General features: G+C 40.5%; 1 protein-coding gene across 1 annotated transcript in view; it reads left to right on the forward strand.

Moving 5' to 3' along the window:
* The window catches only part of LOC137978926 (protein phosphatase 1 regulatory subunit 37-like), a 23,440-nt gene extending 15,904 nt beyond the window's left edge, over positions 1-7,536 (forward strand). Inside the window, exons 10-13 of the mRNA XM_068826044.1 lie at positions 898-1,064; positions 3,198-3,783; positions 5,033-5,146; positions 7,288-7,536. Coding sequence (XP_068682145.1) covers positions 898-1,064; positions 3,198-3,783; positions 5,033-5,146; positions 7,288-7,403 — 983 coding nt within the window. The 3' untranslated portion in view covers positions 7,404-7,536. The remainder of the gene's footprint in view (positions 1-897; positions 1,065-3,197; positions 3,784-5,032; positions 5,147-7,287) is intronic.
* The last annotated feature ends 3,810 nt before the right edge of the window (positions 7,537-11,346 follow it).

The raw sequence follows: 11,346 nt of genomic DNA on the forward strand, positions 1-11,346 counted from the left end.
CAAAAATTTCCACTTTGGAGGGCGTATTAAAAAAGTTGCTGATTCGCCAGTGAATTCGTTGGATACGTGTGGACGGAAGGTGTATCCGGAGAGAAAAAGTTGCAGATTGAAGAAAATTCAGATAAACTCGTAGAAATCCTTATATTTATTCCCCAGAGCCTCGAGATGATGTCTTTTGTTTTAGACTGAATTTTAATATATCGAAAGTGGGCTATTGTAGTCTTAGGTTTGAAAGAACCTGTCTTATCATTACTTCAGTTTAGGGAAAAATTAGCCAAATTGTCTGAGGGAAGTAGCCAATGCTTTTCATCAGCTGTTGGTACTTACTGAAACCACAGTCTGAGCAAAAAAACAAAAACAAAAAGCATATTGAGAGATTATTTGGTTGATCCCATTGATCTGAGCATGTCGACCATGGTGTGATAGTTGAACAGTGGAACCTCCAGTTAATAAAATAAAACAAAGGGAAATTTAGGGTTCGTTCAATTGACCGTATTTCGGAATAGGAATGCATGAAATAGAACTGAGTTAGAAATCCTTCGTTTTTACGGAGATTCACATCAAAATTGTCGAACACCTGCTAAAATGCAATTTTAAAGATATCTTTATTATCCTTGTTGCTTTAAAACGCCATACGTATATGTACCGTTTTAAATCATCACTCCACGTATGAGGTCAATCGAACGCACCCTTAGTTTGTTAGTAGTGGGGTGTCACTGGACTGAGTGCATTAATTGTTAATTGTTAAAGATTTATTATATCAAGGTTCCAATATTTTGTTACATTTGCAAGCCAAAAGAATGTTGCCGTTTGTTTTGTTATCGTTTGTGAGAACATCTTGGCTTCACATAATTTATTTTAAAAGTGGAAATTTATGCCTGTTCTTACATCATATAGGAATGATCGCCCTGGCTGAAGTGATAGCAGACAGCAAGACCATGTTGAGGATGGACCTTCGTGAAAATGATCCTTATGTTGGTGGACTCATGGCACTTTCACTAGCACTCAAAGTGAACAAATCCCTTGTCAGGATAGATTTGGACAAGGAGCTAAAAAAGGAACCAGTAAGACCAGTTTCTGTTGTCTTTGGGTTGTATTTACTCAGAAATTCATAGGAATTAACAAAAGGTTTTTTCAATAGCTTTCAGTTTTGTATATATTGTCAAAACCCTCCCCGGCTGCAGGAAAGCGAGATAATAAATGTATGTTCCGTGCTCTGAGCTGCAAAACAAGCGGATATATTTTCCCATAGACAAATGAATAAGACTTAAAAATGTGAGACGGCAAAGTCCACGCATGCGGGACACTGCACGAAATCTACTCGTCGAACCTTCGAAGGAACAGTCCACAAGAAGCTAAGTCTTCAAAATAATCACTGCAATCAAAATAGGTCGCAAAGAAGGTCTCAAATGTGGTCGGAATCTGGCTACGGATATTCTCTTCGCATGTAAAAGGGAAAGGCAACCAAGGTCCATGATTAGCGGCTATAACCCTCTTTGCTGTTCGCATTTTCAGCCGAAACTTGTTCAGTTTCTGTTCTTCGGTGGCATTTCAACATTATAATCTGGCTTATCGAAACACAAAGTCAACGGAAACCCTTTCCAACTCCACCGCGGAATTTTCATTACCGAGGGTTTACCTCGTTTGTCTTTCTCGCGGCAACTTTAGAGCCCAGCCGGAAATTTCCCTCGGCAGAAAATCGGCCTACCGCAGGTATACCGAGGGAAAGTCGCGACAGGGTGACGCGGTAAAGGGGTCAATACTTTCAAGCGGTACTGTAATAGTCATTTGTATTTTATTCTTGTATTGTATAATATTTCTAGTGTAAGTCTTCGCTTAGTTTTTATATCGGAAGTTTTTACTTTATAGAGGGCTACTGGGCTATCAGTTTTCTTACTGTCATGTGCTACCCTCTTAAAATAAAGTCTATTGATTGATTGATTGACACAAAATAAGTTTCATACTATTTTGTGTAAATGTAATAACGAGTCCCCACATGCCACACCCCAAACACAATCTTTACCAAAATGTAATAAAGTGCACCTAAACTCAGATATTGTTTGCCCCTAATATAAATCTCCTCACCCAAAGCAAAACGTAGGTCACCATTGTTACCCAGAATTTCGCTTTTTGTGTGCCGTGCAAGCCTCGTAAACTAGCGCAGTAATTTGGACCCACGACCGTGATGTGAGGGGCGTGGGTCTAGTCTTGTTTTTACGTCACAAAGTGCTTTGCATTCCTGTTGCATTACAAAGCAGTTTGTGACGTAAAATCGAGAATAGACCCATGCCTCTCACATCACGGTCGTAGGTCACAAATTACTTCTAGTTTTGATAACTTTGTGCGTCTTGCCCGGCAGATGAAAAGCGAAAATTTGAGGTTAGAATGGCAAAACACGGTTGCTGTTGGTGGGGAGATTAACATTGTAGATGCAAAATATTTGCGTTTAGGTGAATTTTAAATGAAGTTCTTATACTTAGTAGGAACTTACTACAGTGACATCTTTTCAAAGTGCCATGAATTTCAATGCCACTGTATGGGACATATATGAGTGAAGTTGTCTGAATTCTGCTTTAACCAAACACATTAAACCTACAACAAACACAAACAAAACAAGGAACAATAATTTGCAGATTTACATTTTCTTACACTCAATGGTCACTCGGCTCTGTCTGGTATCTAAAGAAATGTTCTGTGGGAGCAATGCAAGTGCTAAAGGTGACCATGAGAACCCAATAAGTGGTGACCGCCATCACACTGAATTTCTTACTAAAATGGCTTGTCAACAGGTGCACTGTAAAGTGATCAAGTCCCTGTTAAGTCCTTAGGTCATTCCGCGTTTGTTAAAGACAAGGGTGTTGGTACCCCCCCTCCCCTCCCCTCCCCTTAAAGTTTTGTGGTGATTCCAGAGTGAACTAATATCCTTGTCGCTGTTATATCCTTTTGAAATATTAAGATACATGGCTTTAAATCCCTCCCTTTCAGCAAACAACTTCTGTTCTGTCTTTTCCATCCTGTATGGTTATTTTTGGAAGGCAGCAATCTATTCAAGTTTACTATTTAGACATTGAGTACAAAAAAGGTCTGTGTTGTTGTTGTAATTAAATGAACTATTTTTTGTTGTGTGCGTAAATTGATGTGCTGTTGACAACCATGAATTCACAAGCTGTCACATTCCGTTCCCGCATATTTTTCAGGGCATGGAAACCACACAAAGAATTCTTCTTGCAGACATCTATGGCTACTGCCAGAGGAACAAGATACTTGCAAAGGAACGAGAGAAAAACGAACTTGCCAATCAAATCCATGCTGAAGAGAACGTGGTCAGTGAAGCAGAAACCAGCATCATTAGTGACGTCAAAGAAGATATGCCTGTACCTCAGCCTCTTCTTGAAAACGAGGTCAAACCCGGCTGTCCACAGCTGATTCAATTAGAAACACCTCCTGACATTACAGAAGAACTTAAAGTGCTCACCGCAGACTACCCCGGCAGTTCGAGATTCACTGTAACGGCTGTTTTAGATGAGGAACCAAATGTTCTACAAGACTCGAGTTCCAGTGAAGATGACTGTGGGAGTATAGCAGATAATGGTCTGCCTTTAGTTGATTTAACAGGTTCGAACCCTTCTGCGGATTTGAAGAGCACAAGTGCTAGCACTAATTTGCTTGATCAAGTGTCGGATGTTCCACTGATAGACTTTGACACTTTACGGGATCCGTTGCTTAGGCCAAATCCACCAACTCTGGATCTGGCATCCGTTCAAACTGACTTGAGGACTGCAGGTGAGGTTTAAAAAGTTCACGGTGTTGAGGAATGCAGGGTTGATTCATCGTGGTGTTAGCACTCTGCTTTCATCAATGCGTACCAAGGTTTGATTTCACGTGTCGGTTGAGTTTGTTGGTTCTCTATTCTGCCTAGGGTGATTTTGTCTGGTTACTCGTGTTTTTCCTCTCATCAAAATCCCATTTAATTTGATCAGTCTTAAGTTGATTTGCAGTCTAAAGCTCGTGTGCTTGGCAATATCAAAAATGTGAAACTTAGGGCGTTTTCCGTGTGACAGAACTGACGAGCCAGACCGGTCATTTGGACGGACTAACTCTACAACGCCTTTCTATTAACACACTTCGAAGGTGATATATACTCCTCCAGAAGAATGCGAGGCATTATCTTGCACGTGTTCTTTCAAATTGTTGCATTTATATTTGCAAACTGACGGGTCTGTCCGCCCAGTTCTGAGTAGTGTGTTCGACTCGTAAAGTGTGCTCAGGCCATGGGGCCCATCGAACCGAAGCAACACGACCCGTAGTCCACCATGCTGGCCACTCTCCTTCCTCATGTATTGCAATGCCGAACCTCCACTCCTACTAAAAATTAAAATTTAAACCGGAGAAAATAATGGTTTCAACCAAATTTTGTCTGAAATTTTTTGAAAAGAATTTTAGAATCGCTTGTTTTTACTTTCATTTTCTCGGGCACCGCCATCTTGAATAATTGTGACGTCTTACGGTTGCTCTGTTGTTAACGCGTCTCAATTATTCAAAATAGCGGCGCCCGGGAAATTTGAAAACAAAAACAAGCTAGAGCGGTTTTCAATTGAGTGTCGAAAGTAATTAGCGAATTACTTTGGTTTTGCATTACTTCACTCAGTGATTGGTTCGACGTTCTCGCGCCATTTTTTCAACCAATCAGAAGTGAAACCAAAAGAAACCAAAACTAATAGTGGCTCGCGCGTGCGCATTTTCCCTCGCTTTGTGTCGGCTGCGTGTAATTACTTCGAGTTTGATTGGTTTTCTGGATTGTCTGCGTCCTTTTTGATTGGCCAAAGTAATTACTTTGGTTTTGGTTTTACGACACTGGATTGAAACTCGCTCTATTGTGAAATTGATTTATTTCAGATACAAACGCTTTCTGTGGAAAACGTGGAAGCAAATTCCATTATAAAACATTATTTTCTGTGGCCTTTAAGCTGCAAGTGTAACCCATGTAAACATAAAGGAAGTCCCTTGTTTATTTCTCAACGTTTATTTTCAGATTGCTCACAATCGCCCCTTCAGTTTGAAAAGGAACTGGATGCCATGTTGGCGGGTATGACATTAAAAGATACCAATCTCAGTCCGATCCATAACAATGCGATGAAGTCGCAGGGTAGGTGCCAAGTGTCTAGTTGAAAACTAAACAAAAGCACTGTGAAGGTAATCTAATCCAACAAAAAGAGGGAAAAGTGCGTGTTATTGGAGAGGTTAGACAGTTTAAGCAAAGACAACAGCAACGTCAACAAAAACGTCACTTCAAAATATAACTTATACGCTATAGTATAAGTATTTTGAAATTATTTCATCTTGTTCACACGATGTGCAGTACGGGCTAAGTATCCTGTAAATGGTTGGGTGAGAACGGTTTTGAACTAAAGAAGATGAATGTTTCATTGTTGCATGCGCACGTTTTCGTCAAAACCTAAAAAGTTGGTGGTTTCACGTTGTTGTTTTCTTGAGTACGGCAAAGAAATGCACGTAAATTCTTGCTTTCAAATTCTTGTTTTTCTCTTTTTAACTAATACTACGGGCAGAGCGTGCAAGATGGAAAAATCATGAAGTAAATGCCCAAACTTATACTTTGAAGTGACACTTTCGTCGCCATAGCCGTCGTGGTTTCTTAAACTCCCTTACGTCAAATGCAAACGGCAAGCTACTGCTTCTCATAAAATCATGAAAATTCTCTTTACTGTCGTCTCTCTCTTGGTGCGAAGTTGCCCGATATCAGTTAGGCTAACAAGCAAGGAATCATCTAAACTGAATTACGTTACTTTGATTTTTGGCAAAACTCGACTTTCAGCCCGACGTACGTTTGCTGTTGACGCGGTGCTTAATCTCTCTGCTGACGGCGGTGACATTTTGGTATTCCAAATTGAAGTCTCTTATGCTAAGAATGTGTTTTCTGAATCAAACGTAACCGCTGATCTATCTATACGTAGTGGTATAGATGTCCTTTAAGGCCGGGACACACTAGGCGATAAGTCGCTACGACACGTCGCGGGGAGAAGTCGCCGCAAGAATTCGCCTCGTGACACGGTTAATTTTGTGAAAATTACTGTCGCTGCCATCAGTTGCACGAATTCAAACCAGTTTGAATTCGTGTGACTGATCGCAGCGACAAAATTAGCGAAAACAGCCTTGTCGCACCGTGTGTACTCTTCCGGAAGCAAGTGGCTGCGACAAAATATCAATCAACCAATGAGAGCGTCATATGGTCGGTCATATCGAATTAGAAAACTAGTTCACATTCCCCCGCATACGAGATCATTGTGTGTGCACCGAATAGGCGTTGTGTCGCAGCGACTAGTTTTGCAAGTAGTCCACAATGAGCGTCTTGTCGCGGAGACCTGTCGCTGCGACTTGCCGCCTGCTGTGTTTCGGCCTTTAACAACGGTTAACGTTCACATTGTGACCAGACACAGCCCGATGCTCTTCTGGTTTGAAGAAATTTGAATGTAGCTCAAAGAGTTACAATTAGAAGACCCAACGTTTGGAAACTTCTGTCTAGTGCCTTCATCAAGGATGAAGACACCATACAGCTGCGTCTTTGATTCGCAACTTTTTAATTATATCTCTCAGATAGTACGCGCGCTGTGATTGGCTAAATTAGCGGGCCGTATTCCACAGTACGGCCCGCTAAATTTCAAACGTCGATAAAACATTCTCTAGCAAGTTTTTCATGTCGTTTCTGTGACAAACTTGTAAACCTGTTTGAATCTTGCAAGCAACTATTTCAAACAGCCAAAGAGATTTACTTTTTTTTCGGATTTTAACACGGCAAATTTTCGTGGGAGTTGAACCTTCCGCTTGACCCCAACTAGTCAGTTCCTTTCCCGCACGGCTGATTACGACAGAGATATAATAAACACCTTACTAACCTCGTTTTCTCGTTCCGTACTGTAAAATTAGGGATCCTTTTTTTTTTCCGGTCCGTGATTTTACAGGACAGAGCGAAAAAACGTGGTTAGTAAGGTATAAGCCACATTCAAATTTCTTCAAACTAGAGTAGCATCAATCTACTGTATATCAGGTATCCACTAGGTAACCACTTTCAATTTTGCCCTCTTATTCTTTGGCCACCCTCTCCTGTTAGAGCTATTAAGTTAGACAAGGCCTGAATCGTTATAGTAAGTAGATTAAAACTTAAGGGGGGGGGGGGGGCGGACTGGGAAATTCAAGGACAGCGACGCGTAAAATATATACTAATTGAACTTTCTGGTGGGAAATGGTAACGTTTTTTGTACCCCGTTTCAGAGTTCTGGAGAAGACAGATGGATGACCTCGTAAAGTGCACAACACTGAACCCCACTCCGACTTCCACAGTATCGTCAAGTAGTGCTGCAGGCAGTGCGGCTGATTTACTGAGTTAGTAACTTAAGTCAAATTAGGTTTTTTAACTGAGAGGTGACTTTTAATTTGTTCAAATGCCGATGAACACAAAATGTGCAAAGTTTCAGATGGTGATGGCCATAATAGGCCCGTTGCATGACCGTGTCACGTGAGCTTGTCAATCATAAGCTTGCCATCCAACAGCTGTTTTTCCATACAAATCTGGGTCAATTTTTTGAGCATTAAAATCACGGCTTAAATTCTCTCACATCAATGTCCTCAAATTGACATTCTTACAAATTTTATCAAGTTGTTTCCATTCCTAGCATCTATTTTGTACCACGATCATTTTTTAATGATTGACAAGGTCACGTGACACGGTCATGCAAAGGGGCCAATGCTTGGAAATCCAGAAACATGATTAGCTTTTATTTGAGTAGCTTCGAAAATGCTCGTTGTTTTTCACGCTTCTTATGCAGCAATAGGTGGCTTCGATGCTGTTTACACATGACAGCTCGCACTGGTACATCGTTGGTGGCATCGAGAACGTAACCAGAAAATATCTATTTGCGTCATAGCCGTGGACCTTTAGAGCGGAGGACGAGGATGATTACGATTACGATTACGAATCAATCTCGACCCCGGAGCTCTTTTCATGACTGAGGGAGAGAAGGGCTCTGGGGAACCCTGAAGTAAAGTGTCTTCTCATTGGTTTCGTAAAGAAGAATCAAAATGTCTTTGCACGCGCCGTAAACTTCAAATAGCCAATGTTTGGCTATAAGAACCCTAGGGCACATGTTCTCCTACATATAGTTTCCCAGAGCCCATCCGAGGCTCTGGTGACGAGAATGGACTACGAAAACGAGGTTTTCCGTACTGAGCATGTGCATAAAGTTTGGTGGCCGACATTTTTCGAAGTGCGCGTGCTCAAAACGGAAAACTCGTCCTCGTCCTCCGATCTAAAGGTCCCTAATGTTATGATTTTGTTTCCAACTCGATCGCATGTTACGTGTTCGAGAATACACCCATTTTACACTTGTGTGCTTAGTTACCTGGCCTTTGAACGAAAGTGAGGCTGGAGTTGACCTTACTTGAACAGAAACCTCACTGCTTTTCTTATGTTTATGTTGTTGTTCTCATGCTAATTAGAAGAAATTTACATAAAAGCAGTGAGGTTTCTATCAAAGTAAGGTCAACTCCAGCCTCACTTTTACTCAAAGGCCAGGTAACTAAGCACACAACTGTATGGTTTATTATGCTGGCATGGACGGTGTTGACATGACACGAAAAGTATGGGATTTTTGCGTCGTTGTCTCGCTGAGGATGACAGAAAGTTACTTAAAAGTGAAACGCACGTTCGGTTGGAATTTTTTTTTTTTATGCGTATTATTAAGTGATCTAGTCAACGTCGTCATTGTCAAAAGCCCGATTTTTCACTGGCCACGCAAGAATCTTGGTCATCATTTGTATCATTCAATCATTTATTATAGAAACAAAAGAGAGGTTAGCCTGTGTTGGAGGCAAATTAAGGGAGGGGCGCTACGCAGGCTAGCATCGTGTTTACGGGAAATGGGCCCCTGTTGTCTACACAGAGAGATAAGATTGAATAGAGTGTTTTCACGCGACGTCACGGCGGCCATGTTGGTGTCCTTCTCCGGGAATTGAGCTCTATTATCATGCAAACGTTTTCTTTTCTTTCGGTGGAAAAACGAGAAAAACCTTAAGGCTACCTCTCGAATAGAAATTTCTGCCGTTTCTTTTGGGACTTTTACACCCAAATTCGAAAACTAGTTCTTTTGCCAAAGAAGGAATAAACAGAAAGCTCCACCTTTTCTTTTTTCAGAAAAAAATATTTTGAACACTCTCGCAAGGGTTTTATTGCAATAGAAAGCCCGTTTTAGAATGGATCAAGGCTTTAACAATATTGAAATATGGCTGTAAGCATTTTTATGCCTCCTCAGTCTTTTGTACACCTTAGATTAGTACCCAATTCATTTGGTAACCAATAGGCCATTTCCGAGTTCATGTCTCCCTCATCTTCAAAGCGAGTCTAAGTACGAAGTTTTTGTGATGGTAATTAGTTCTGTTTTACACATGAATGAAAACTAATTTTCATAAGAAAAACTTCGCACTTAGACTCGCTTTGAAGATGAGGGAGACATGAACTCGGAAATGGCCTATTCAATTCGCGAGTCATTTTACAGTGAAAGTAGTAACAAAACACATCCCCGTAAATTGACTGCAGTGGGCCATTTCCGAGTTGATGTCTGTGTCTGTTTCGAAGTGAGTCTTGGTGCTCAACTATTTAAAGGGAAATGAGTTTGATTTGCATAAGAATACGCAACTCATTTCCATTTGAATGGTTGGTTTTACAGCAACTCGGAAATGGTCCATTAATACCTACTTTTGTGTGCGCTGTCCTATTACTTGTAATCAGAATGACTTGGAATTTCTGTTCACATTTTCCTTGCTTGGTGAAACGTGAATGAAATGATCACCGTACAGGATTTAACTCGGTCATTTTCCAGAATTTCAAAACTTTAATAACATAAGAAAAGTCACATTATTTCATTCGTGCACCAGCGATTCAAAAGATGGATATCTTGCTTGCGCACACGATATTTCGCCTGTTGATCTCTAAAGTGAGTCGCTCATTTACAAATCTAATTCATCTCCATTTGAATGGTTTTGCACTAAGGCTTGTTTTGAAACGAGAGAAAGTGCGACGCTCTTGAGATCCTTGCTTCATACGTGTGGTATCAAGAGTTGTTCTAGCTTTTCCTTCTTTGAATGGGATTCGCGATTCTTCGTTATTTTTCGTCTTGATTTGATGAGTAAAAATAGACATTCAGAGTTCGAAGAGAATTCAATCTACCTATTTTCCTTATAAAAACAGATTCCCAACATATATTATTGAATTGTAATAAAGTATGATGCATGAAAGTGTCTGCCTTTCTCAAGTTGTTCTTTGTTCGTGTGGCAGCAAATCCGAAAGAAAGACGAAAAAGAAATACTGTTCAAGCCTAATTTTGGTGGAAATTGCTGATTAAAAAAACAGCATCTTGTTTTGGCGTAGCAGCGTAAAGGCGCCATTGAAATGAACGGTTCATGTTCTTGGAAGGTGGTTTCGTACCGTGAAAAAAAGTGAAGAGAAACAACCCTGCATGACTGCAAGATGAATCAAATAATTCACTTCCGATTAACATCCGCTTACGCTTCATTACCCATCTATTGCAAAGAAACTATTGCACTCCCATTCTTGCCTTATTTGCGCACAGTGTTTTTGCCAATCTTCAATTCTTGGAGTCTACAAATTCCAATTTTTTTGATTAAACCGGACCGTCAAGCGATGTAAAAGACTGGAAAACCAAACAAATTGGGGTACTTACCATTTGAAATTATTTCGTCCGGATAACAGGCGTTCCTGGGAAGTGGCTTACAATTATCCAACGGTTTTCTGATATCCATGGAGATTTCAAATTTTTTTTGTACACTCCGTGGTTTCTTTGATTGATGGACCAGGGATCGCGTTAACGCAGAAATCGTGCATTTTTACGCAAATAAAATCCAAAAAATGCATCATCGAAATTTTATTGCGTCCCAGGACGCAAGGCACTGACTTAAATAACTCACACAACTTGCTTTGATTTGTCAGTATATTGTTGTTTGTAAAACTGTTGGAGCGATCTGTGATCATAATTGAAGTTCTAAGAAATGGGGTTTAAAACATCTAAAACGGTTAAAACTAAATTTTCGACCGCCTTCTGCGGTCTTCTTCAGAGGAATGTACTCTGCAAGTCACTGAATGCAAAAATATAGCAAAAGACGTCACTGTTCGTTGCTCCTAAGGGAGGAAACCAGTGATGCGTAAACCCTTGGAAAGGGTGCTCTTTCATTAACAGTGTTCTTGTCCAGGAATGAATGTAACGGCTCTAGAAAAAGTCTTTGTCGGCCGGTCCTATGCATATGCGTCAATATTAATTC

The sequence above is a fragment of the Montipora foliosa genome, chromosome 12 (genome assembly GCF_036669935.1).
Source record: "Montipora foliosa isolate CH-2021 chromosome 12, ASM3666993v2, whole genome shotgun sequence".
In the NCBI taxonomy this organism is placed as follows: Eukaryota; Metazoa; Cnidaria; class Anthozoa; order Scleractinia; family Acroporidae; genus Montipora; species Montipora foliosa.